The following is a 27,827-nucleotide window of genomic DNA, read 5'->3' on the forward strand; positions in this document are numbered from 1 at the left end:
CTCAAGTGTACAGTACCAATACTCTAATAAAATCAATTTCAAATTTTTACACAATACGTCCATTTCTGCTGACTGATTTGGGTGTGGTCTCTCCCTGGTCTCAGCCCTCCCCCTCAACTCTCACTCCCTTCCCCTCTGCCTCCCTCCCCCTGGTCTCCTCCCCCTCCCTCAACCCATTTCTCTTAAGGGCATCCCATACCTCGTTTCTATGGCAACAGAGTCTAAAGTCATCTGGGGGAGAGCCAGAGATGCTGAAGAGACAAAAAGCCTCTTTGTCCTACACACACACACAGACACATACACACAAACACAGATACACACACACAGACACACAGAGACACACACACACAGAGACACACACACAGACAGAGACACACACACACACAGAGAGACAGAGCTAGCTAGCAGCATTAAGAGAGCGTCCAGAATTGTCCTGGCAGGGAGACTGAGTGGTCGCTAATGTCCATTCTCCTCTCATTATGAGACAGACGCAACTGAGAACTCCAGGAGACTGCTCTGGGACCAGGGAACTGGGAGTCGGGTGGCTGAGCGGTTAGGAAATCGGGCTGGTAATCAGAAGGTTGCCAGTTCAATTCCCGGCTGTGCTAAATGACATTGTGTCCTTGGGCAAGGCACTACCCTACAGCACCTGGACTCCCCAGCATCCTATGCCAGGATCCTGTTTGTGGACTTCAGCTCTGCCTTCAATACATTAACATTTAGTCATTTAGCAGACGCTCTTATCCAGAGCGACTTACAGTAAGTACAGGGACATTCCCCCTGAGGCAAGTAGGGTGAAGTGCCTTGCCCAAGGACACAACATCATTGGCACAGCCGGGAATCGAACCGGTAACCTTCAGATTACTAGCCCGACTCCCTAACCGCTCAGCCACCTGACTTCCCAATACCATCATTCCAGCCCTGCTTCAGGACAAGCTCTCCCAGCTGAACGTGCCTGATTCCACCTGCAGGTGGATCACAGACTTCCTGTCTGACAGGAAGCAGTGCGTTAAGCTGGGAACACAAGTATCTGACTTCCGGTCCATCAGCACTGGATCACCCCAGGGCTGCGTCCTTTCTCCTCTGCTCTTCTCCCTGTACACCAACAGCTGCACCTCTAGTCATCCGTCCGTCAAACTCCTGAAGTTTGCGGACGACACCACCCTCATTGGGCTCATCTCTGGTGGAGACGAGTCTGATTATAGGTGGGAAGCAGCCAACCTGGTGACCTGGTGCAGCCAGAACAACCTAGAGCTCAATGCTCTTAAGACAGTGGAGATGGTTGTGGACTTCAGGAAGAATACAGCCCCACTCACCCCTATCACCCTGTGTGACTCCCCAGTCAAGACTGTGGAGTCCTTCCGCTTCCTGGGCACTATCCTCTCCCAGGTCCTCAAGTGGGAACTGAACATCAGCTCCCTCACCAAGAAAGCACAACAGAGGATGTACTTCCTACGGCAGCTGAAGAAATTCAACCTGCCAAAGACAATGATGGTGCACTTCTACACAGCCATCATTGAGTCCATCCTCACCTCCTCCATTACCATCTGGTACACGCTGCTGCCACTGCCAAGGACAAGAGCAGGCTGCAGCCTATCAGCCGCACTGCTGAGAAGGTGATTTGCTGCAATCTGCCTGCCCTCGAGGACCTGCACACCTCGAGGACCCTGAGGCGAGCGAGGAAGATTGTGGCCGACTCCTCCTCCCACACTGGTCACTCCCTGTTTCAGTCACTCCCCTCCGGCAGAAGGCTGCGGTCCATCAGGACCAATACCACATGCCACAAAAACAGTTTCTTCCCTTCTGCTGTTGGCCTCTTCAACAAGGCCAAGGGTTCCCACTGACTTAATGACTTAATGCCCTTAAAACACACTGTTTTTGCACTGCACAATATAATCTTGTACCATTTGTATTTTTTGTAATTTATATTTCTTTTGTATTTTTATATTGTAAATTACTGCAACTTATATTTTGTTATATTTTATTGTATAGTTTATTTTAATCTAATTCCACTTAGTATTGCTATTTATGTACCCTTAGTATAGTTAGTCCTCATATTTAAATGTTAGATTCCTATATGTTTAATGTTTGCACCTTCCTGCCAAAGCAAATTCCTTGTCTGTGCAAACTTTCATGGCGAATAAAACCCATTCTGATTCTGATTCTGATTCACCCTACTTGCCTCGGGGGAATGTCCCTGTACTTAAGTAATGTAAGTCGCTCTGGATAAGAGCGTCTGCTAAATGACTAAATGTAACTGTCAGCCCTACACACACACACACACACGCACACACTCCATTACATGCCGATTGACTTCATTCTGTGAAAGAAAATTTGATTGCTAAGTACATTTATGCATTTAGCAGACGCTTTTATCCAAAGCGACTTCCAAGAGAGAGCTTTACAAAAGAGCATAGGTCACTGATCATAACAACGAGATAGCCCCAAACATTGCGAGCAGCCAAAACATGAAGCATACATTGTGAAAAACCAAATAAGTGCCAAAGGGAAGAACCATAAGAGCATGCAGTTAAACAAGTTACAATTAAACAACATGAAACTCAAAAAGTGCAAGAGTGTACCTGTAGAAAAACAATAAACAATAACATATTTCACAGCTAGTACAATAATTCAAAACCGTTACAACTAACCAACAAGAGCAGCAAGTCTCTCAATAAGAGTCATTGTGATCCTGGAGGAAACTAACATCAGGTCCAGCCAAGCAGAGTAACTTGATTATAAAAAGTTTACCTCTGACAGAAGAGCTGCCACTCCATAAAGCTGAAAGCAGTGACACGAGAGCATGCCACATATCAACACACACACACATATATGAGCACACATACATATTTACACACACATATATGAACACACGCACATATTTACACACACATATTTACACACACACAGTCTGACAAAAAGCCACTTCAGTTATTATGAAAACAGCCACGCCCCCCACCAAAACATACTTTTTTTGTGTTCTCATTCAAAACAATTGGTTCTTTGTCTAAACTAGTCACCATTCCTATGGAAGCATCACCACTTCAAAACATGTTGTCTTGCCTTCAGGGATTGGCTGATAAGAATCTAGGTTCCGGTGGTACTGTCAAAGGAGTTACTGTGCTAGCATTTCAAAGTAGCGCTTTAACTCAACACAGTCATTCAATGTTGAAAGATAGACAGATGCTGTACAATGCAAAGGCAACTCATGGACATACTGACTGCACTGTATACTGTACTAAGATGATCTGATAAGACACACAGCGGATGAACCAAAAGATAGTCAGACAAAAACCCTTGGTCATTGCTTTAAGCAAAATTAGGCTACTGACTCTAAATAAAACAAATTAAATTACTTATATCGGCAGCTTTAACTTTTCAAAAACAATCAAGAACCGTATCATTACATCGCATTTAATCCGCTTTTACCCCCTCCCCATGCTTGAATGACATTTAACACCCCTATTGAGCAAGGACTATCTACGGAAACAGTTGGTGATTTCCGTTCATCAAGCGGCGCGTGTCTGCTGGCTATTCATGAGAAGCAGCGCGCAGAGGGGATGAATGGAGCAGATGAGCACGAGCATTTTATTGATTTACTGACCCCTCCCCTCCCACGAGGCTATTGTTCGATTTGTCTCGCGCGTTTCATTTGTATTAATAGTCCTGAGATGTATTGTGAAATTATGCGATGAGACAGGTGACGGCTAATATTGTGGGCCCATTATTCTCGTTCAATGTCATGATTATGTTTTACGTTGGCTTGGTTTTCACGAGCGCATCTGGACATGCTATTGTGAAAAACGTTAACTGGAAAATGGCAAACTAATTTGATATGCAAATTCGGTTTGTAATTACATTCGGTAAGCAGTTTGGGTAATTGCGTAGATCGGACAGGGAGTAAAAATAATTTTCGGAGTGGTAATTTGTTTAAAACAAATGGCTAATTGCCCTGTAAAAAACGATGATGCTGACGGATCATCTGGAGATAATTATTATTTTAAAGTCAATTTGTCCTGAAACGTATTTCTCATTATACATGGTGCCTACCCTATAGCGTCATCTACTGTTGTATGTTTGTAAAACCACATGAAGTCTTAAAAAAGTATATAGCCTAGGCTACGTTTGGGTAAAAACTTTTTTGGGAATTTTGTGTCTTATCTTTCATCAAAAGATGGACTTCACTCGGACAAGCTGAGTTCTGTCATACTTGTACCATTAATAAACCATTCTCCGGAACCACACGATGTATTAGCTACCATGGGGAAATGGCCTGCCGTTTCATTGCTTCAGCAGCGCGAGAGCTCCTCCTGCCGCCTCCTCTTGACACATATGCCTGGATACTGCTGTGTTGGATAGGGGAGGTAGACAAACCCGAACACACGAGATGATAAAACATGTATGGGTCCCACGTGAAACAAGTTTGTTTTACGACTCATAGGCTACTCGTCATCGATTGACGTTATCAACAACGGGAGCTGTCCATGGCTTTAAACTGCTCAGCAGTGTGCGTCAGAGCCCAGCAAGAAAAGGCGACGAAAATTTGCAGTTCTTCGTATTTCCAAGACTTTAGCATCTTCCAGTGTAAAGGTGAAATAACATTTTGCAGTAGGCCTATAAGAAATGTAGACGCTGGACATTGTAAACCCAGTTAATTTGAAACTTAGGTTACATTAATGTGAGAGAGCAGACCGGAACACCAAGAAACGGACGGTCCTTTTCTGTCTCATGACGGACACATAAACTTGGTGTTAAATTCTCCAAGTTTATAAGTAAAAAGGGGTTCAAGGCATCCACGCTTGCTCCTGCTTTTCAGCGCTTTTCAACTTTGTGAGATTAGCCTACCTTTTGAGTTAGTAGTTTTCCCTTAATTTTTCTAATTCGTTGATATTTCTGTCCATTACAGTCCATCATCATGCTCCCAGCTCAAGAAGCCGCTAAAATCTACCACACCAATTACGTGCGTAATGCTCGCGCAGTCGGGGTCCTCTGGACCATCTTTACCATCTGCTTCGCCATAATCACCGTGGTGGTGTTCATCCAGCCCTACTGGATCGGAGACAGCGTCAACACCCCGCAGGCCGGGTACTTCGGCCTCTTCCACTACTGCATCGGCAACGCGCTGACCTCGGAGCTCACCTGCAAAGGAAGCGCGCTGGATTTCGGTTCCATCCCGTCCGGCGCCTTCAAAACGGCGATGTTCTTTGTGGGGATCTCGATGCTGCTCGTGGTGGGCAGCATCATTTGTTTCAGCTTGTTTTTCTTCTGTAACGCGGGAAGCGTTTATAAGATTTGCGCCTGGATGCAGCTGGCCTCCTGTAAGTAGACAATGTGCGGTAAAAGCAGATCATTATTTATTTTCATTTAATTTGGGGAAGGAGGCCGGTGATGCATGTTGTTTTCAAATGCTTGTTTTCCAAATTCTGACAATATAAGATTGTGGACATTTGACAACATCTACAGATACCAGCAGATATTACAAGTTTCACTGGAGATTCTGAGTATCCTGTTGCACTTTCTCCTCCTCCCCTCACCTCACACCTGCTCCCTCCTGGGACCTGCTGGTAATGGTACACCAGAACTATTCACCATGCCAACCAATCCACTTGTGTGATAGGTTAAAATAAGTGTGTTCACAGCCAGAACACAGTGAAATCAACAGATGTTCAGTGCCCAAATATATTTTCTGAGAGTTTCAATCAACTCAAAGTTGTCGTGAAACAAGTCGATGATTAGAGACCCAAACAGCAGAATATCAGTAGAACTTGGATTGAGGTCATGCAAACCAGCAGACAGCAGGAAGCATTCAGACTTATTGTCAAGCCTTGCTCTCCCACTCCAGCAGTTCAGCACCATGGATACGTCAGCTACATCAGGCCAAGTTCCTTCTCACCTCTCATGATCTGAATGTATTCAACCGTTGAAGGCAACGGTTCTCAGTCGGAGAACAAGTTTGAGATACGGCCGTGGAATGTGTTGATGGTTCAGTCCAGTATGACCAAACCTACATCAGCTAGTGACACTGTCCAGTTCAGGCTGGATAGGTTAAACCATTCCAACTTTCCCTTCCTGGGGAGAAAGTGAGTGTGTTTGAAGGTGTGTCATGTTTCCTGGGGTAAGGTGTCAGCAGCAGCATGTGCAGGTGAGACCTTCAGCATCTCACTGAATAATTAACAAGTTGCTCCGTCTGGAGTTGCTAAGCAACAGCTGCTGTGTGTGTAACTTGTTTGTTCACATGTACAAATCCTTTTTAGAAAACTAACAAACTTATCATTCAGTACACTTTAAATCATACCCCTCCACCATAACCTGAACCATGATTCCTACCCTATAACACCCATTAATTCCCCTCTTCCGCAGGTACTTGTATGGTGATTGGCTGCATGATCTACCCAGACGGCTGGGACTCGGAGGAGGTGAAGCGCATGTGCGGCCAGCGGACAGACAAGTACACCCTGGGGAACTGCACAGTGCGCTGGGCCTACATCCTGGCCATCATCAGCATCATGGACTCACTCATCCTCTCCTTCCTCGCCTTCAGCCTGGGAAACCGACAGGACAAGCTGCTGCCAGACGACTTCAAGGTGGAGGGCAAAGGTACGGAGGGATGAGGGGGAGACAGGGATGAGAGGAGGGGGTGGCAGGGATGGAGGAATGAGAGGAGTGTGTTACAAGAGGCAGGGATGGAGGGATGAGAGGAGGGTGTTATAGGAGACAGGGATGAGAGAAGGTGTTATAGGAGACAGATGGAGGGATGAGAGGAGGGTGTTACAGGTGACAGGTGGAGGGATGAGAGGAGGGTGTTACAGGTGACAGGTGGAGGGATGAGAGGAGGGTGTTACAGGAGACAGATGGAGGGATGAGAGGAGGGTGTTACAGGTGACAGATGGAGGGATGAGAGGAGGGTGTTACAGGTGACAGGTGGAGGGATAAGAGGAGGGTGTTACAGGTGACAGGGATGAGAGGAGGGTGTTACAGGTGACAGATGGAGGGATGAGAGGAGGGTGTTACAGGTGACAGGTGGAGGGATGAGAGGAGGGTGTTACAGGTGACAGATGGAGGGATGAGAGGAGGGTGTTATAGGAGACAGATGGAGGGATGAGAGGAGGGTGTTACGTGTTACAGGTGTATAAGATCTCATGACCTTTCCAGGGGTATAACAGCTAGGCAGATTAAAAGGGTGAAGAGCAGCAGGGGAAAGGGTGGACTAGTGAATGACAGGTAAGGAGGTGAAACAAAACTTGTGTCTACACAAGCTCCTCACCACCTCCCCAAATAAAAACCCGAAGAATGTGAACTAGAAAAGCCACACACATTTAACCTCATTTCCAACCCCAGCGGTGTGTTCCACCCATTCAAGGCGCTCCTGATCCATCTCTGGCAGCGGTCCACATCAGCCTCATCAGAGGCCAGAGCATCCAGTCCCCTCCACACTAACGAGCTCCAACTTCAAACAGAACCCACCATTAAATATACATCTCACCCACCTCTCAGAACAGACAGGAGTGTGAAGCAACTTATTAATAGATGTTGAGCACGGGTGTGTGTGAGAGTTGGGTCATACTGGGTAGTATGCACATTTGTCTCAACCTAATGTAAGGAACAAGATTACATCCCTATAATGACTGTGAAAAGGTATAGGGTGCTGTACTGAAGGGTTAGGGGGCTGTACAGAAGGGTGACTTGTTTTTGTTAATAAACTGAAAATGTTTAAAATTGTACACCCAAACAAGTTATAACGTTTTTCTTTCAACTCAATTTTTGACAGGATTGTTTTCTCTTCGTTTCAGACGATGCCTGACATCTCCAACTGAAGATCGAGATTTTTTTTCAACTCAAGATGAAAAAATATGATCTGTTGGTTGAGAACTTGTTAGATAGCCATTTCGGTAATTCCCCCTAAAAAAGAATGAATCATGAACATGAGTTAATAATGTAATCATGTTTCAGAGACTACAGAAACAGATCTGCTAACGTATTTTTGGATCGTAGAGATGGGAGTTCAGCTTGATGAAATACATTAACATTCAAAATAATTATGCAACAAGAATTCCTGATGCAGTAACACCTTGGAGCAATACAGATTTGTCAGTGACAATAAATTATTCTAAATATCTAAAGGCTCCTCATTCTTAACTGGCAGATCATATGTAGGCCAATGTTCCACATAGCTAGAATAACTAACCCATAGCTAACCCTAAACCACACAAGTAGGCCTAGCATTCGATCGTTCCAGCAATGCTTCACACATACTGTTCATACCAGACCCACACAAGCTGTTCGGCTTTTTCAAAATCTTTATTCTTCTCAACTACAGAAAAAGGTCTTTGTTTTAGTCGTTTTACAATCAAATGCAGGGAGGGGGCGAGGAGAGGAAGAGAGACAATGAGAGTTGTGCTTTGTAAACAGTAGCAGGCTAATGAGAGTTGTGCTTTGTAAACAGTAGCAGGCTAATGGTTGGGGTGGGCCACTGGAGGCCTGTTTCCTGGTAGAGCGGTGAACATCTTTCATACCGTAGTATCTGCACAATCCTTTTTGTTTGTTGGCTTCAAATACTGTTGTAACAGCATGTTGATGGGGGAAGTATCAGGGCCAAAGTACGAAAATAAGCTTTTAAAATGCAGCAACAAGTTGCAAAAACTCATCAATGCATCTACAAATGTCATTCAAATGTTTGCAAAATTATTGTTATTCATTCTTTTTACACCCAACATCTGCTTCTAGAAACTGTTCAGGAAAGCTGCAGACACACAGAGCGCCTTGGCTAACTGATACATACATGTACAAGATACGAGTGGGGACCAGTCGCACGTGTGGCTTCTGGTGTTCTTCATCCAGGATAACCAGGAGTGAAGCCTCGGTTACAGGAAATGTCGGTTACAGTCATGTTAAAAAGAAACTGACACCTGCCATTCTCTGTCACACCTTGTCAAACCCGACTAGAGGGAGACTTCTGGACAGGGACCAGAGGAAGACTTCTAGACAGGGACAAGAGGAAGACTTCTGGACAGGGACCAGAGGAAGACTTCTGGACAGGGACTAGAGGGAGACTTCTGGACAGGGACTAGAGGGAGACTTCTGGACAGGGACTAGAGGGAGACTTCTGGACAGGGACTAGAGGGAGACTTCTGGACAGGGACTAGAGGGAGACTTCTGGACAGGGACTAGAGGGAGACTTCTGGACAGGGACTAGAGGAAGACTTCTAGACAGGGACCAGAATAAAAGGGGGACAACACAACCTGCAGCCCCTCCCAGTTAGCTTCTCACCTAGTCCTTCACACCAAAACACTCCCTTCTTCAGATTTCAAATGACAGTCCTATTTCTTTGTGTAAAAAATACAAACTAACTGTTTTCCTGTTCATGAGGGTGTGTGTAGTCCAGCCCTTCCTGTGAAAGCCTCACGTTCTCATATCTTCCATCTGACAAGCCTGAACTTACAAGGAATTGAAACATAGAAGACATGGAGAGAGAAGGCAGGGGGAAACAAGCAGGTGACTAAAGACAGCAGGATAATGACATGGTGCTCCTGGGTCCTCTGGTAGCTGAGTTACTGACGGGCGTCAACTGAGTTCATCAGCCAGTCTCAGTGTGTGTGTGTTTGTGTGTCCATAAGGGGTGATGAGAGCATGATGTGCAGACACAGGCCCTCTACAGGGAGTGTATCTGTTGTTACACATCATCCTGTTTGAAAGTGTGTGTGTGTGTGTGTATTCATGTGTAATCCCTATGGTGCGGCAGCATGCAGGGCAGCAAGGGGCCTCTAGGGGGCTATCCAGGCATGACGGAGGCACTCTGCAGCCGTGGGCCTCCTCTCTGGGACCAGGTCTAACATGGGCAGAAGGAAGCTGGAGAAGGTCTGGGCCTCTTCTCTGGACCAGTCATACTTCTCAACCAACACCTCCAGCAGACCCCAGGGCTTCAGCCTGGTGATGTGCCTCAGGTCACCTATACATACACACATACAGAGAGAGCACAGAGACAAGACCAGTATTATGGACAAGAAGTCCAGATCAAATGCACACAAGTATGATGTTGGATTATCTGCTGTGTTTATATAAACCACCTGGGACAAGACAACTGTTGTATTACTTTATTAGTGGGCACACACACAGTGTTGATGATGTCCTGACAGCTGGGTGTGTTTACCTTTCTTTGTGAAGAACTCCTTCGAGTATTTCCCCGCCATGATGAGCTTACGAGGTACTTTTCCCAACAGCTCGATGATCAATGCTATGTGGTCTGTATATGAGTGTGTGTGAGAGGAGTGAGATGGAGATAAAGGGATAAAGAGAAGAGATTACTTTAACACAGCGAGAAAGTGTGTAGGTATACATGTGTGAGAGCAGCATCAGTACCTTCATCTCTGCAGTAGTCCTCTCCAGAGTGAGGCTCAAACAGGTAGTCCCCTGTAGCCAACTCAAACGCCTGAGGAGACCACAACAACATCAGAGAAAGAGAGGGAGACAGAGAGGGGGAGAGACAGAGGGAGACAGAGGGAGAAAGAGACAGAGAGACAGAGAGGGGAAGAGAGAGGGAGACAGAGAGGAGGGGACACAGAGGGGGAGACAGAGGGAGACAGAGAGGGGGAGAGACAGAGAGGGGGAGAGAGAGGGAGACAGAGAGGAGGGGACACAGAGGGGGAGACAGAGGGAGACAGAGAGGGGGAGAGACAGAGGGAGAGAGACAGAGGGGGAGAGACAGAGGGGGAGACAGAGAGGGGGAGAGAGAGGGAGACAGAGAGGGGGAGAGACAGAGGGAGACATAGAGGGGGAGAGACAAAGGGAGACAGAGAGGGGAAGATAGAGGGAGACAGAGAGGGGGGGAGACAGAGGGGGAGAGACAAGAGTACAGTTGAGTATAGTATAGTTATGAGTCCTCATCAATGATGCAAACCTTTTTTCCCCACACACAGTGAAAGGAGAGGAGGAAATGGTAGAGGAAAACAGAAGCCTAAAACAGAGTAGATTAAAGCATAGCAGAGGACAATTCTTCAACCTTTCAAAACTTTTTTTCCAACCTTTCAAAACGTATTTTCCAAAACTTTTTTGGGAAAACATGTTTTCAACCTTTCAAAAAAATAAATAATACAGAGTAGATTAAGCAGAGCAGAATATAATAGAATATACCGTATTTTTCGGAACTAAAGCCACAGTTTATACCCCGATTTTAAATTGTTCTTGAGGTGGTGAGGCTTATATTTCGAAGCGGCTTATAGAATGTTTTTATAACAAAACAGGCTTCAAAATGTACTAATGAGAAGGCTAACAAGTAACACTAGCATGGTAGTAGCATTGCTACAAGTATTATGCTAGCTAACTTAGCCCAGAAGCTAACTAAAGCTAGCTACCGTTTTGGAAAAATAACTTAGGCTTTGGGGACCGTCGGAAATATTTAGAACTCACGCGTCCAAAGGTAAATATTAGACAAGTTAATTCCCGTGCAATAGAAAACATACATTACGCACTTACTTTCGTTTTCGAAGTGTGTTACACAACGGCATGCTGTAAGATCGCCTATACTCGTAGCCTGGCTCTGCCCTCAAGTACTTCCGCTCAATTTTCATTTTGCTTCTGTACTAGGTCTGGGCTTTTGGTATATTAGTCGGTTTTTGGCGGTCCAATCAGCGAACAGAGGGAGTGGCTGAGAACGATGACGTTGATGTTGCGCCCTAGTTAGAGTTGTAGTTCAGTAATGGCGGCAGAGAAAGGTGCGAGCGAAGCCATTCGGTCTGTTGTGGCAACGTTGCCGAATATCCAGAAGTTAGAGCCGGAGCAGGAACAATCTTTGCTGAGTTTTGTTGGTGGCCATGATGTAGTGGCCCTCCTCTCCACGGGGTTTGGGAAAAGTTTGATTTTCCAGCTCGCTCGTTAGTGGAGAAGGAGTTGGCTAAGGCGAACGCTAGCGATTGGTTATGGCAGATCCAGAGTGGCTCTGGGCAGATCCAATAGTTTTAAACTTCAACAGAGTACCCGCCTTCAAGGAAGTTAACGCTTGTCAATGGAGAGATCCCAGACCCTCTGTACAAATGAAATGTACAAGAGTCTGGTTAGGACCAGGCTACTATACGCGTGGATTGCTTGGTATCATTGTTCCCGTATCAAGTGCGGCATATATTCCAGTGCGGTTTATACTCAGATTACGGTATTTTCCGAAAAATATGGTAGTAGAGTCCTCATCAATGATGCAAACATTTTGAGAAAAAATGTAACCTTTAGAATTGGTTTTCCCAAAACAATATTTTCAACCTTTCAAAAACAACCTTTTTTTACCTTTCCATTTTTTTGGGGGGGGAATGGATCTTATTGGGTATTTTTGCTTTTTGGGAAAAAATATTTTGTCAACGTTTCTTTTCCTTTTTACTGTAACTTTTTTCCCCAACCTTTCAAAAATGTTGGAAACTTGTGGTAAAATATAATTGGGGTGGTGTACCATGCATGCGGTGCTCCAGATGTCTGCAGGGGTGCTGTATCCAGCCCCCATCAACACCTCCAGAGAACGATACTGACGGGTCTGGATGTCATCTGTGAAGTGCTTGTTCTGAGGAGGGGGGGGGGGTGTAGGGAGGGAGGAAGAGAGAGAAGGGGAAGATGAGGAAGGATGGACACGTTAACAAATCTTACAGGTCTGGTAGCTAACAGTCGTCGTCCTGCAGACTCACCACCCAGCAGGCGTTGCCCAGGTCGGCCATCTTCACCTGCAGCGCCTCAGCATTCTGGGGCTCCAATGGGTTCACTAGCAGGCTATCTGCTGTCATGGAGGCTGAAGACACACAAGAGAGGAGAGGGAAAGGAGAAGGGAGAGGAGTGGAGGAGAAAAGGAGGGAGAGGGGAGACATTTACATTTAGTCATTTAGCAGACGCTCTTATCCAGAGCGACTTACAGTAAGTACAGGGACATTCCCCCCGAAGCAAGTAGGGTGAAGTGCCTTGCCCAAGGACACAACGTCAGTTTGCATGACCAGGAATCGAACTGGCAACCTTCGGATTACTAGCCCGATTCCCTCACCGCTCAGCCACCTGACTCCCCAGACGAGAGAAGGAAAGGAGGAGGAAGAGAGGAGAGGATGGAGAGAAGGCCGGAGGAGGGAGAGGGGAGAAAGAGAGGAGAGGAGGAGGGAGAGGGGAAAGAGTGGAGAGAAGAGAGGAGGGAGAGAAGGGAGTCAAGGAGGGAGAGAGGTCCAGAGGGAAGGAAGGAGAGGGACGGAGTGAGAATAAGAGTTAAATTGACAAGAGGGAGAAGGTGTGATCCAGTCACAGATCGCAACAGAGGATTGTGGGTAGTGAGAGGGCATGAGGAAGCCAACGATTGTGGGTAGTAGGAGGGGCGCCCAAACAGGAGTCAGGTAGGAGGTCAATAAGGGGGGAGAAAGACAGAGAAAGACAGAGAATACATGAACGAGAAAGGAAGTAAAAAGACAAGTACTGAAGCTACTGTAAACAGATAAAGCATGTCAACTCCCAGCCCCTCTTTATAACTTCCTGTCACAAACCGTTCGGTTTCTCCGTCTCGTCCTCTCTTCTGGCCTCTCCTTCCAGCTCCATTGCCTCCTCTCTCCCTTCCTCCTTCCTCTCCTCCTCCCCTCCAGGTTCTTTACCCTCCAGGTCGGGGTCAGGGGTCATAGGGATGGAGTCGTACGGATCACCAGGACCTGTCCCGTTGCATGCTGGGTAGGGCTGGCTGGTCATGGCGTTGTGGTCAGGCTGCGTCTCGTTAGCATTCTGCTGGTCCTCCTCCTCTCTCTGCTCCTGATTGGTCCTTGTTATCTGGCTCTCCAGGGGTGCGTGGCCATTGCAGTTCATCTCCTTACTGTTGTCCTGCTCCTCGCTCCTGATCTCCTCCTCCTTCCTCTCCTCCTCCTCCCTCAAGTCTGGGGGCTGTTTCTCCTCCTGACTCCAGATCTCTGTCACGGCATCTGAACAACACAGTAAATAAAAACGTTCATCCTGTATTTAATCTCTTAGAGAACCTTCCTTTATCAGGCCAACATCCCTTGATTCAGCCCACTGAGCTCACAGAGAACAGTGTTTGGTCTCACAGGAACAAGCTTCAACGACTTGATGAACCTGCATTTGGGCCCAGCGATTCTGTCAAATACGTGAACCATCCCTCACAACAGATCCATGTATGTACATTGCTTTAGAGAGAGGGGGTGAGGAAGAGAGAGAGGTAGAGAGAGGAAGAGTGTGAAGTGGTGAGGGAAAAAGAGGTGGAGGGAGGGAGAGAGGTGGTGAGGGAGAAAGAGGGAGAGAGGGAGGGAGAAAGGTGGAGAAAGAAGATCAGCAGTTCTGAGTGCATGTCGTGGATGAGGGACCTGCGCTGGCGATGTCCTGCAGTGTGGAGCCGGCATCGGCCAGGCTGCTGTCTGTGGCTTCTGTAGTGTCCTCCTCCTCCTCCTCCTCATCCTCCTCCACTTCCTCCTCCACTTCCTCCTCGCCTCTCGCAGGTGCTCCCTCCATCTCTTGGATCCTCTTCTCCAGCAGCTCCGCCTGCCTCCTCTGCTTCCTTTTCAACTTCTTCTTCCTGTTCTTAGATATCTTCACCATCTGAGGAGGAGAGAAGTGGAGAGCACCATACGTGTATACCTGTAAATATGTGAGTGAATTTGTGTCAAAGAATGTGTTCATAAATCAGACAGGAGGATGGAGACACATACTTGTTTGGGTGCTGGGGCTGTGCTTACTGCAGGGAGGGGGAGAGAGAGGGAGACAGTAAGGTGAGAGAGAGGGAGGAAGACAGAAAAGAGAGAGGGAAACAGAGAGGAGAGAGGGAGGGAGACAGAGAGAGGGAGGGAGACGGAAAGGGGGAGAGAGAGAGAAAACAGGAGGAAGAGGGAGACAGAGGAAAGAGATTATAATCAGCTTCTCATCTGTTGGTTAGGGTCACATCTGATGACTACATGACAGTAACATATCAACACTGATTGAGAAAGTGTGTTGATGTGATAATCTCTCTGGTCTCCTGCAGACCAGGAGTCATACTTCAGACCGTGACGGTTATTTCTGTTATAAACTTGGGTGACTCACTATCACTAACACACACACAAAAAATAGGAAGGTTGATTTACTCAGAAACAGCTTTTTATAAAAGCCTGTTTGTACCAATCACCCCTCAAAACAGACCCAGCTTGTTCCTTCATATCAAGATCCTGTTCTTTCAGTCTCATCCAAGTAATTCCATCACATCTCACACAAACGACACTCGACCGTTCTAGAGCAGAAACACTAAGTACAAAGGCCGATCACCACAACTTCGATGCTCCTCCAGGAGAGAGCTGTGCGTGGTGATTGGATAAGGGTACCTGCTGAGCCGGAGGGGGGCGGGGCTCCGGAGCGCTGCCAGGCAGTGGCCTCGGCGGCCATCTTCCTGATGTAGGCCTCGTTCACCGTCAGCAGCACGTTCTCAGGCTTGATGTCTGTATGGATGATCCTGCACTTGGTGTGGAGGTAGTCTAGACCCTGCAGCACCTGCAACACACAAGAAAGGTCAGGGTCCCCCTACACACAGTGTGAATGTGTGCGTGTGTGTGTGTGAGAGAGTACCTGCCGTATGATGCTCTTGACGCAGGGCAGGGGGAGACCCTGGTAGTTGGACTTGATGATCCACTTGAGCAGGTGGTGACCAAGCACCTCAAACACCATCACCACGTCTGGGGAGGGTTAAGGACTGATGACCTCCTAGTCTATCTGAACACTGGCCAAACCAAAGGGAGGAAGTCTGGGCATGTTGCCTGGAGACTCAGCTGTCCCTTATAGTGTGTTATAAAGTGTGTTCGGCCCATGGCCACATAACACGAGACTGTCAGGAAGGAGGTCTGACGGTGTGCGTGTTCTGGGGAAGTCAGCCACCTTTAGTTTAACACCATCCACCTCTAGTTTAACACCATCTACCTCTAGTTTAACACCATCTACCTCTAGTTTAACACCATCTACCTCTAGTTTAACACCATCTACCTCTAGTGATACCAGGTGTTGGGAGAACAGCAGGACGCTCTGAAGTAACAAGGGCCCTGATAGGCTGAGGAGTTTTCGGGCTGTGATTGGAGGATACGGGTTCCATTCACGCCTGAGATCTTGAAGTCGTCTAGCAGCTGAACAACCTTCTCTCTGCTGGGGTCACTGGGGTCAGTGTTCCTGACCTGGCACACACACACACACACACAGGAGAGACAGATGGGTGAGGTAGTGTACTACCATGTGTTGCCATGGCGTCCTCATCAGCAGTTAAACCTGGTTCATAACCTTAAGACACTGAATGTGATGGAAGACATACAGTATGTGTGTGGTAGTACAGAGGCAGATGTGTATGGTATTATGGAGGTAGAGGTGTGTGGTAGTAGGTGTGTGTGTATGGTATTATGGAGGTAGAGGTGTGTGGTAGTAGGTGTGTGTGTATGGTATTATGGAGGTAGAGGTGTGTGGTAGTAGGTGTGTGTGTATGGTATTATGGAGGTAGAGGTGTGTGGTAGTAGGTGTGTGTGCAGTCCCGGCGTTATGGGCAGGCTTTAGAGGGCCGGGCCCGCCCCCAGAGCCAGCTGTGCATGCCCTGGACAGACAAAACGTTTTCTTTTTTACTGACGAGTCTGTCACCAATCCCACCTTTTGTTTGATGAACTAGAAAGAATTAAGCTATGGATATACAGTGTTTCCTTACTGTTAATCAACAACCACCAAGGTTGGTGGAAGAAAGTGACAAAGACGGTAGTACAGGGTGTAACGTTAGTTCTGAAGAACAAGAGGTTGTCACTGCCGAAGCTAGCTAGCTATGCCTATGTTGGTTGTGCGCATTTGTTGTCCATGCTTCATCTGTTTCAATACGAAATGTGTTATGTTAATACCGTTAGACGTGTATAATTCAAAGTTCACTTAGGAGGTAATAGAGCTTAATGTTATACCACACAATTTAGGCTGTTTCTAAGTTGATGCTTTGCGGTTCAAGAGGCCTAAAGCTCATCTTTTTATTTTCTGTATGAGCCGGTTCTGCGCAATGGTAGGCTAGTTGTCCATTACTTACCTGTTTCAACACCAAATAAAATCTGTTATATGTGTAAACCTGTATGGATTCAATCAATTATAATTTGGAAGATAATTAAGATACCACACACAAAGATATGTTACATGATGAGATTTATTAAATTTGCGCCCCCCCAAAAACAATGGCATGCCCGTGAATTTGTGTCTGGCGCCAGGTCTGTGTGTGTGGTAGTATGGAGGTAAAGGTGTGTGTGGTAGTATGGAGGTAGAGGTGTCTGTGTGTGGTGTGTGTGTGGTAGTATGGAGGTAGAGGTGTGTGGGGTAGTATGGAGGTAGAGGTGTTTGTGTGTGTGGTGTATCTTACTGTTTTGAGCAGCTTGATCTCGTCCAGGGCTGTCTCTGTGTAGTGCTCTGCACTCTTAACCACCTTCATGGCCACGAAACGCTTTCCCCTAGAACACACACATCTATTATACATACTTCCCTAAAACACACATACACTTCCCTAACAGACAGACCGGGTGAGGTCTTACTGGATGTCCCAGGCCAGCCACACGGTGGAGAAGTGTCCCCAGCCCAGCTTGCGGATCACGTGGTACCTCCCACTGAACAGGTCCCCGATACTCACATGGTGGTAGCCCCCTAGACACACAGGGCGCACACACACACACGGCACCACTTAGAGGGGTCACACGGGGAGACTGGGTCTGTGCATGTTGTGTGAGAGCAGTACCTCTGCAGTAATCGGTGTGTGTGAGTAGTACCCCTGCAGTAGTCCTGTGTGTGAGTGTGTGTGTGCGTGTGTAGTACCCCTGCAGTAGTCGTGTGTGTGAGTGTGTGTGAGGGTGTAGTACCCCTGCAGTAGTCGTGTGTGTGAGTGTGTGTTTGTGTGTGTGTAGTACCCCTGCAGTAGTCATGTGTGTGAGTGTGTGTGTGTGTGTGTGAGTGTGTGTGTGAGTGTGTAGTACCCCTGCAGTAGTCGTTGGGGTCCTCCTGCTCATCCTCATCAGAGCCCAGGACTTCCTGCTGCTCTGGGAGGGGAGAGTCTGGTTGCTGGGGTGCTCCCCGCAACGCCGCCTCCGGCCTGCAGAGGGAGATACAGCTTAGTGGCACCTCCAACACAGAACTACCGTCCTCTACTCACACAGCATTAGGGGAACTGTACAAGCAGATACACAACTTAGACAAATACGGAAATATGGACAGGGAGATAGCCGATCAACTGAACCACAGGTAACTAACTTGTTTGACGACAACAAAACAATCAAGGTGTCTCAGAAATGACGTTTCTCCAAAAGTAAAAGGGCTGGAAACTCGTGTGACTCAGATGACCCTTCTTTACCTGCAGAGATCGTTTTCTGAAACACAAAGCTTTGGGTGTAGGTTCCTGAGTACAAGTGCCTACAGGTCACGCTAAATCAGGTACCTACAGACACAACTCATGTATTCTCTTCAAATCTAACTAACCTGGAAGCTAAATGTACCAGAGCCCGGTACTAACTACAGTTAAAACAACAGACCTGACAGACACCAAGTGCCATCAAACATTAACCGAATCATTGAATAACCTTCGCCTGAATGACTAGGGTTGTATTAAATGTGATGTAGTCAGTGATCTTTTGTTGTCTATTACATCTGACAACATCCATGAGAGAGATGGAAGGGAATATGGGGATGGATGTTTTAGTCTGAAGACTACAAGGGCCTCACCATGTCTGCTAGTGTTAACTCCACCATCAACACTCTTGAACTGCCTCCTCATGGTTACTTTCTAACCATAGTAGAAATAGTGATGGAACGATACTCAACGCACAATACAATTCACAATACTAAGTTCACAATACAAGTTTATTAAAAAAAACATTTAACAAGATAGATTTATGACCTGTTTTGTTTTATAATTTTTGGGGCATTTTTCAATTGATTCTGACGAATACTAAAAAATATTGTATATTTTCTCTTCTAATCAAATTGAAGAATCTCGGAAATATATATTTTTTAAGTAATAAATAACCATGCAATACAATGAATATGTCCTTTCCTTGAGTGAAACAGAAAATATGTTTTGTTTTAACCCCAAAATATTAATACTAAAACAAATCAGAGTCAGGTGGCTGAGCGGTTAGGGAATCGGGCTAGTAATCAAAATGTTGCCGGTTCGATTTCTTCCTGTGAAAAATGACGTTGTGTCCTTGGGCAAGGCACTTCACCCTACTTGCCTCGGGGGATGTCCCTGTACTCACTGTAAGTTGCTCTGGATAAGAGCGTCTGCCAAATGACTAAATGTAAATCCCAAATCAAATAAAGAAATACAACTAATAAAGAAATACTCTTTAAAAAACAACATAAGGCTGTATCGCTAATCTCGAAGTTTTCCTGCTGGGCTAACAGCAGGGCTAGCTGGCTTACAGCAGGACTATCTGGCTAACAGCAGGGCTAACTGGCTTACAGCAGGGCTAGCTGGATAACATCAGGGCTAGCTGGCTTACAGCAGGGCTAGCTGGATAACAGCAGGGCTAGCTGGATACCAGCAGGGCTAGCTGGCTGACATCAGGGCTAGCTGTCTAACAGCAGGGTTAGGTGGCTAACAGCAGGGCTAGCTGGCCAAGAGCATGGCTAGATGGCAGGGCACCAGTCAGGTTGGGCTAGTCTGGAGCTTTGGTCATAGACATGAGGAATCACATGGCTGAATAAAAGGCCAATCAGTGACAAGCACATGACAGAATGAGCGTGATTATCTGAGGGTTCAAATTGTAATCCAACACAGCAACCTGTTCTCCACAAACTAAGCACACTGCTTTGCCTTTGACTTTAGTAAACAGATACTAAGAAGTCCATGTCTTATGAAAACTCTACATTCTGTCTCAACCTTTCATTTTGTACCGTGAGCGGACATTTGAGGGCTAACCAACAGCTAACTCAGTGTCTCCTTTCAGGACTACAGATTTCCTACCGCTCAATACATTTATTGAATTTTAATTTTTGATTTACCTCACGTGGTCCAGACAGCCAAAGGGCCGTCAAATGCCCAGGTCTGTCCTAGAGGAACCCTGGCGTAGCCCTAACTCTAACCACCTGGAGGAACCCTGTGTGTGCATGCGGAGGTGATATAAAAACACGCAATTGTTTTTAAAAATTAATTCTTTCTATGGCAATTATATGGTTAAATCCATCTGATCACGTGAAAGGACTCATCTAGCCCACACACACAGCTCGCTGACGTGCTCTTAGTCATACACAAGCAGCAGAATGAAGCCCTGAGAAACCCAGTTTAAACCCCTGCACATCTCGTCCCAAACTGGGCCATCTCTTCTCTCCTGCTCTAGGTTAGGGAGCCCTCTCCTCCTTTACTTAAAGTATTTCCCTTCAAAAGCTTTGGCACCCTATGCTAGAGGCTGGCCAGAGAACTTGCACTGAGGGACCAGGAGAGAGGCAGAGAAGCACAGTCAGAGAGAGACAAAGAGACAATGAGGGGTCAGGGCTGAGAAGGATGACTACTGAGAGACAGAACCAGCAGAACAAACATCGAAGTGAAACATCCGAAAATAAATATTTGTGACAGAGAAATCAAATGCCACAGGTTCAAACCCTAATGCACCACTGCCCCTCTTAGAACCACCTGGAACTGAACAGCTTTTACAGTACACACTCTCTAGAGCACCAGTAACTATACAGCTGTTACAACGCCGTTGGTCGGAAGGTGCCTCGGTCGGCACCTTTCGGCCAAAGTAAATTCCTTGTCTGTGCAAACTTTCATGGCGAATAAAAACCCATCCTGATTCCGAACACACACACACTCTTTCTAGACCACCTGTAACTGTACAGCTGCTACACTACATTCTCTCTCTCTCTCTCTCTCTAGACTCTTACCTGCAGGAAGAACGTATGCCCATGGCAGCTGGTAGAGACAGGAGAGGACAGGTCCAGGGGAAGGAGAGGGGAGGGGTCCAGGTGAGAGCAAGTCACCCTCTCCCCACACACACCAGACTCAGGAGGAGAGGAGGAGAAGAGAAAAGTGTTGAAGAGAAGAAAAGCAAAAAACAGTAGAGGAGGAACACAGGGAGGGGAGAGAAGAGGGGGTGACAGGGGAAGGGAGGAAGAGGAGAGCAGTGCAGAGAAGAAGGATGGATGTGGTGGCAGATCTGCCTCAATGAAGGTGCTGAGGAGGCGCTAGACATCACTGCTTTCTAGACCCCCCTCCCCCACGCTCCCTCCCTCTCCTCTCTCCATCTCCCCATCTTCCTCCCTTTCTCTCTCCCTCGCTCTCCATCTCCCTCCCTCCCACTCTGCATCTCTCCCTCCCTCCCACTCTGCATCTCTCTCTCCCTCCCGCTCTGCATCTCTCTCTCACTCTCTGCATCTGTTTCTCTCTCCCTCCTACTCTCTGCACCTCTCTCTCTCTCATTCCTGCTCAACCATTCTCTCTCTGACCGACAACTCTCCTTGACTGTCGTCACCACCCTGGCCCCTCCTGCTCCATGGCCAGCTTCGCTCTGATTGGCCGGTGCAGCTCAGCACTGCATTGCAGGTGAAGGAAGCTGCTTCCTTCTCTTCAGACCAAAACAACCCCAGCCCCCTCCATCCTCTCTCACCCTCCTCCTCCTGTCTCCGTGCCCCTCCATCCTCTCTCCCTCCCCCCTCTCTCTCCCCCTCCTCCTCCTCCTCTCCCTTCCCCTCCATCCTCTCTCTCGCCCCCCCTCCATTCTCTCTCTCCCCCTACACCCTCTCTCTCTCTCCCCCTCCTCCTCCATCATTATCATTATGTTGCTATGACTACAAGAGGAAAATGCTGGCCAGTGCTGATAGGTGTTTAAATGTTGGGGGACATTTTTTAACGACATAACATACGTTGTGTGTTGTGTTAGTGCAGTGTGTGTTGTGTTAGTGCAGTGTGTGTTGTGTTAGTGCAGTGTGTGTTGTGTTAGTGCAGTGTGTGTTGTGTTAGTGCAGTGTGTGTTGTGTTAGTGCAGTGTGTGTTGTGTTAGTGCAGTGTGTGTTGTGTTAGTGCAGTGTGTGTTGTGTTAGTGCAGTGTGTGTTGTGTTAGTGCAGTGTTTCCGCTGTGTTGATTTTTCTGTGGCGGCTCACACGCTTCACAGCGCAGTTGAGATTGCGTGTGTGCGTCCTTGAGAGCTGTAGAGCTAAGTCGTATAACTTATGTTGTCAGTTAATTTAAGGCTATTATTGTATTAGTCTATAGTTTTTGCTAATTTAAATTAAGCTAACTGGTGATTTTCGTTGTTTGTAGGCTATTCTTCCCCTGCTAGCGAAATTGCACATGTTGATTCGATAGCGATTGCTGCCCTTGCTCACGTTTGTATTTTAGGTGCATTATTATCCTGAAGTAGTTTTAATTAATAAATAGTGGGTATATTGTTATTATTAGCTTCAGAATGCTTAGCCTATCAAGATCAAATGAAGCAGACAGCGTACATGCTTCCGAGTGGCCCCTTAATCGATAGGCTAGGCTACTGACCATTTACAATAAGTTACGTCAATTATTATGCCATTTAGAACATACTTTATGACTGTAAGGTGTCATTAAGTAGACTAACTTTATGTCTTTAGGGGAAATAGGACAAACATATGTGCAATATTACATTAGCTATTAGACTATTACATTAACCCTTTAATTAATCTTAGGGTTAGCACTTTGTTTCGGCCGGGGGGGGGGGGGGGGGGGGGGGGGAATCCTAGAGGAAACACTGTAGTGCGTCGTGTCTAATGTCTTTCAGGTAATGATCCAGCATTACTCCTACTGTGTTCCAACATTACTCCTACCGTGTTCCAACATTACTCCTACCGTGTTCCAACATTACTCCTACCGTGTTCCAAAATAACTCCTACTGTGTTCCAACATTACTCCTACTGTGTTCCAACATTACTCCTACTGTGTTCCAACATTACTCCTACTGTGTTCCAACATTACTCCTACTGTGTTCCAACATTACTCCTACCGTGTTCAAACATTACTCCTACCGTGTTCAAACATTACTCCTACTGTGTTCAAACATTACTCCTACTGTGTTCCAACATTACTCCTACCGTGTTCCAGCATTACTCCTACCGTGTTCCAGCATTACTCCTACTGTGTTCCAACATTAGTCCTACCGTGTTCCAACATTAGTCCTACCGTGTTCCAACATTAGTCCTACCGTGTTCCAAAATTACTCCTACTGTGTTCCAACATTACTCCTACTGTGTTCCAACATTAGTCCTACTGTGTTCCAACATTACTCCTACTGTGTTCCAGCATTACTCCTACTGTGTTCCAACATTACTCCTACTGTGTTCCAGCATTACTCCTACTGTGTTCCAACATTACACCTACTGTGTTCCAACATTACTCCTACTGTGTTCCAACATTACTCCTACTGGGGTCCTGTCCAACTGACAGGCTGACAAATACAGAGGCAAATACAGAGAGGCACACAAAGTAGGACACAGGATACAATAACTGTTCACTGCTGCTAAAGAAGACTGCAGTGATCTTGGGACAATCCCCCCCCACCCTGCCTGTGTCCTGAAACCGTGCTCTGCTCCCTCTCCGAGCACCAGCTCTCTGAAGACACACACATACACACAGCATGGCTTATATAATGAGCTATGTCTGCAGCTAGGCAGGAGGGGAGGAGAGTTAGACGGCAAAGAGTCAGGTTTTGGAGAAGTCTGTGACACAGCCACCTTCATCAGCTCTGAGTCCTGCACTAGCACTCAAACAACAACCTGACAATGACCTGGAAACAACTGTTGCAAACTGGCTGGACAGGTAGAAACAAAGAGACATTCAGAGGAGACAGAGAAAGACAGAAAGAGAGAGACAGAAAGACAGAGAGACAGAGAAAGAGAGGAGAGAGACAGAGAGGAGAGAGAGACAGAGGAGACAGAGAGAGAAAGACAGAGAGGAGAGAGACAGAGGGGAGAGAGAGACAGAGGAGAGAGACAGACAGAGAGGAGAGACAGAGAGAGACCAAGAGAGAAGGGGGGGGGGGGGGTGTTGAGCCAGAGGAACAAGTGTTTACCAAGTGAGAACTGACCAACATAAGAGCCACCAGGGGCACCCCCTTCACACTCAAACACACACACCATCAGCCACCTGACACACACACACTCGTTCTCTCTCTCACACAGGCTCTGTACACTGTCTTTCACACAAATCCAATTTCCAAATGCACCCCCCCCACCCTCCACACACACACACAGTCCAGAGTGCCACTCACTTGCCCCTCAGGTCGCTGGCAAGCTTCACCACCGCCGTGTTGAGAGAGAAGATCCAGTCCAGGAGCCACATGGCCTAGAGAGGCTAAGCTATGCTACAGGGGAGAGGCTAAGCTATGCTACAGGGGAGAGGCTAAGCTATGCTAGTCTACAGGGGAGGGCAGCAATGGCAGCACAGGAAAAGTGCCCTGCTCTGGGGTTCCAGTCTCCTCTCTGCTCCCTTGCCTTATCCCTGCTGATCAGGCTGCTCACAGCAAGGCTAATGCTACTGAACAACTAAGGCTGGAGTGGGAGGGAAAGAACGTGAGGAGGAAGGGAGAGAGGGGAGAGAGAGCGAGCGATTGAGACAGAGAGAGAAAGGGGTAGAATGTGAGAGGGTGGGTTGGGGGACGGGGACAGAGAAAGAGCGATTAAGATAGGAACAGAGGGAGGAAGGTAGGGAAGCTTGGAATTGTGAGAGGGAAACAGAGAAAGAACAAATTAAGGCAGAGTGATGAAGGGAGAGTTTGGGATGCTGACAGATAGACACACATCCATACACTCTGGTAAACATTCATTTCACAAGATTGTTTTAAAACTAACGACTAGCACTTCCATTCTTTAGTTACTAGCAAATTTTATGATATTTAGGCTACTAGTAATTAGGGGTGTCACGATACCAAAAATTCAGTAGTCGGTGCCAATACCAGTAAAATGACACAATTCTCGATGCCGATTTCGATACCACGGTATTTTCAAGTTTTTTTAAGATTCCATGTACTTGAACCATGAACTTCTTTATTAAAATACTTGAACATTTTCAAAATGTCATAACAAGACATAAAAACATGCAATATAGCATATAACAACATAATAAAATGCAATTAATGCTCATAGTGCAACAACTAGTGTCCCCAGACACATTCCAGACATCTTTGCAAAAGGTACTGTGCAAAAACAACAGTGCAAAACAAAACTGTGGACATAGCAGTGCAGACATTCAGCTAACAAGATGAACATGGTTTTTTTTCACAGCATTGCACACCTTTTTTTGTCAAGTTCAAGGTTTTTAGAGAGGGAAACTAACATGTCAACATGGTCTTGGGTAAGTCGGGAACGTCTTGGACAGACAATAGGTGTGTTCGACTCAAACACACCTATTGATTCCTGAGACACTGAAGACCCATTCGGAAGCACAGCTTGAAGCCGCAATACAGAGATACCTCCTTGCAAATCATGATTAATGATAACGCCACGGTCATCTGCCTCATGCACAAAGTACTTCCATACACGACTCTTTGTGCCTTTTTTATCAACAAGTCGAGGAGGGGCGATCTCTGCAGCCGCAGTTGCCATCTTCCACATGTGTTTTTCATCAGGTAGAGGCGAAGTCCCTCCCCTTCGGGTGGGCTTACTTCTGAATGCAAGTACTGGAACACTCTGAAGCGTATACTGCCACCATCAGTTCCGGAAGAGGCGCAGCACCGATGCTGCTAACACTGATTAAAGAGCCTGTCTGGAGGCATTCAGTGTTAGCCCTAACCCTAACCCTGTTATCCCTAACCCTGTTAGCCTTAACCCTAACTGGCATCATCGCTAACTGTGCCTACGGTGCTTCAAAAAATGGGCATTGTTGGTATTTTGTCATTTTAGAACCGGAAGGTGTCAGTAGTATCGGTTCTCGTGACATCCCTAGTAATCCATTTAACCTCAGCACACAGACCTCAGCACACAGACCTCAGCACCACAGACCTCAGCACCACAGACCTCAGCACACAGACCTCAGCACACATCCTTGTCCCCTGGACCAGCACACAGACCTCAGGACACAGCCTTGTCCCCTGGACCAGCACACAGACCTCAGGACACAGCCTTGTCCCCTGGACCAGCACACAGACCTCAGCACACAGCCTTGTCCCCTGGACCAGCACACAGACCTCAGGACACAGCCTTGTCCCCTGGACCAGCACACAGACCTCAGCACACAGCCTTGTCCCCTGGACCAGCACACAGACCTCAGGACACAGCCTTGTCCCCTGGACCAGCACACAGACCTCAGCACACAGCCTTGTCCCCTGGACCAGCACACAGACCTCAGGACACAGCCTTGTCCCCTGGACCAGCACACAGACCTCAGCACACAGCCTTGTCCCCTGGACCAGCACACAGACCTCAGCACACAGCCTTGTCCCCTGGACCCATCTGCTCTACACCCTCTGTGAGTCAGCTGAGGATCTTAGTGTCTAACCAGGCACACTCTGACCAGAGGAGCACATGCAGACTTCTGAGTGAGTGTGAGTGTGTGAGAGTATGTGTAAAAGTATGCATGTGTGTGTGTGAGAGAGAGAGAGAGAGAGAGAGAGAGAGAGAGAGAGAGAGAGAGAGAGAGAGAGAGAGAGTGTGTGTGTGGTGGGGTTATCATCTGTCTCTTTATGTAACAGAGTTAACCAAGGACAGCGGCTCAGCCGTCAGAACACCCAGGGTGAACACACACACATACCAAAAACCTGGCATCAGTCTTTCAATCTAACTCTGAAGAGGGTCCAGGGAAATGTTTCTGAATCTGTAGATTCATGGGAAGCCTCATGAGCTGTCATCAACATGCCTGACTGGAACCAGACATGCATGTTTATGGTGGTTACAGTTTGAAGATTAACATCTACGACTAAATTGATATTAGTCACTCTGTTACACACCTTTTTCCAGGTTTTTTCGTCTTTGTCCTCTTCTTTCTCGCTTGAGCAGCAAGTACTGAATTGGAAAATGTTAAATACGTAGTTAGGTAACGTTTCTTACACAGCAAATGCCTACTCAAACATTAAATAATTCTCTCCGTAAACCGTAGAGCGCTCTGCCACAATGACTGTACAATAACTCACTAGCTAGCTAAGCTATGTTCACCTGCTTGTTGAATTTGCTAGCCAAACGCGTTGGGCTAACTAGCTTGAATGACTTTAGTAGCACTGGGTAAACTAGAGTATACGTTGGTTAGAAAACACGATTATGTGCAACATTTGAAACTAAAGAGTTAAACTATCCATGATCCGTGTTATCTATAAGTGTGCAATTCAACATTAAACATGGGGTGTAACGTGCTGACAGTGTCAGGATTTCAGCTCATCTTTCTGATTAACTACCAACCAACTCAGTTGGCAACTGGTTTAAAGTTTACGCGGGGCTCGTGACTCCATGCTGTCTGCTCTAGCCTAGGATACGCTAGCTAGCGATCTGCTCAGCGTAACTACCAGCAGGCTGGACAGCATAACAGTGGACATTGTAGCTAGCCACCAGGCTGGACACGGAGCTTTAACAGTGGACATTGTAACTATCCAGCAGTTTGGACATGGAGCTTTAACAGTGGACATTGTAGCTAGCCAGCAGGCTGGACATGCAGCATTAACAGTGGATATGGAGCTAGCTAGTAGCAGGCTAACGCGTGGTTCGCTTTTGTTCAGTGTCACTATGCAAGGCCATGACTATTTATTTTGGGTTATCCAGTTTTCGTATATAACTTCACATAGGTTGTGGTCACATTTTGGACTATTTCGCAGTTTTCCTCAAACAAACAAATTACCTTTTCTTTCCATGTTGTTAGCGGGCTGGGAAATTCAAGTGGCAGTGATATGAGCGGCTTGCCTTGGCGTGCTACTGCGCAGGCGT

At 46.8% G+C, this 27,827-nt stretch overlaps 2 protein-coding genes across 4 annotated transcripts; one reads left to right on the forward strand and one right to left on the reverse strand.

The window, feature by feature from the left end:
• Positions 1–4,524: 4,524 nt before the first annotated feature.
• lhfpl5a (LHFPL tetraspan subfamily member 5a) lies at positions 4,525–8,090 on the forward strand. Its single transcript, XM_067240932.1, has 4 exons — positions 4,525–4,590; positions 4,907–5,318; positions 6,361–6,597; positions 7,791–8,090. Exons 2-4 carry the CDS (start codon positions 4,916–4,918, stop codon positions 7,799–7,801), a joined length of 651 nt encoding a protein of 216 aa, XP_067097033.1. The 5' UTR covers positions 4,525–4,590; positions 4,907–4,915; the 3' UTR covers positions 7,802–8,090.
• Positions 8,091–8,279: 189 nt separating this feature from the next.
• Positions 8,280–27,806, reverse strand: srpk1b (SRSF protein kinase 1b). 3 transcript variants are annotated; one of them, XM_067237692.1, is made up of 16 exons: positions 27,742–27,806; positions 26,864–26,918; positions 17,941–18,056; positions 17,506–17,614; positions 17,337–17,424; positions 16,050–16,137; positions 15,542–15,648; positions 15,301–15,466; positions 14,656–14,681; positions 14,314–14,545; positions 13,492–13,914; positions 12,661–12,761; positions 12,432–12,539; positions 10,358–10,427; positions 10,149–10,241; positions 8,280–9,947 (listed from the first exon to the last, which is right to left on the reverse strand). In XM_067237692.1, the coding sequence occupies exons 1-16, from the start codon at positions 27,752–27,754 to the stop codon at positions 9,763–9,765; spliced, it is 1,980 nt and encodes a 659-aa protein (XP_067093793.1). In that variant the 5' UTR covers positions 27,755–27,806; the 3' UTR covers positions 8,280–9,762. The 3 variants fall into 3 exon arrangements, with proteins under 3 accessions (XP_067093793.1, XP_067093784.1, XP_067093802.1); XM_067237683.1 differs by lacking the exons at positions 26,864–26,918; positions 27,742–27,806 and adding an exon at positions 24,191–24,338; XM_067237701.1 differs by lacking the exons at positions 26,864–26,918; positions 27,742–27,806 and adding an exon at positions 20,843–20,964.
• Between the last annotated feature and the right edge of the window lie 21 nt (positions 27,807–27,827).

This window comes from Osmerus mordax, chromosome 1, assembly GCF_038355195.1.
Source record: "Osmerus mordax isolate fOsmMor3 chromosome 1, fOsmMor3.pri, whole genome shotgun sequence".
In the NCBI taxonomy this organism is placed as follows: domain Eukaryota; kingdom Metazoa; phylum Chordata; class Actinopteri; order Osmeriformes; family Osmeridae; genus Osmerus; species Osmerus mordax.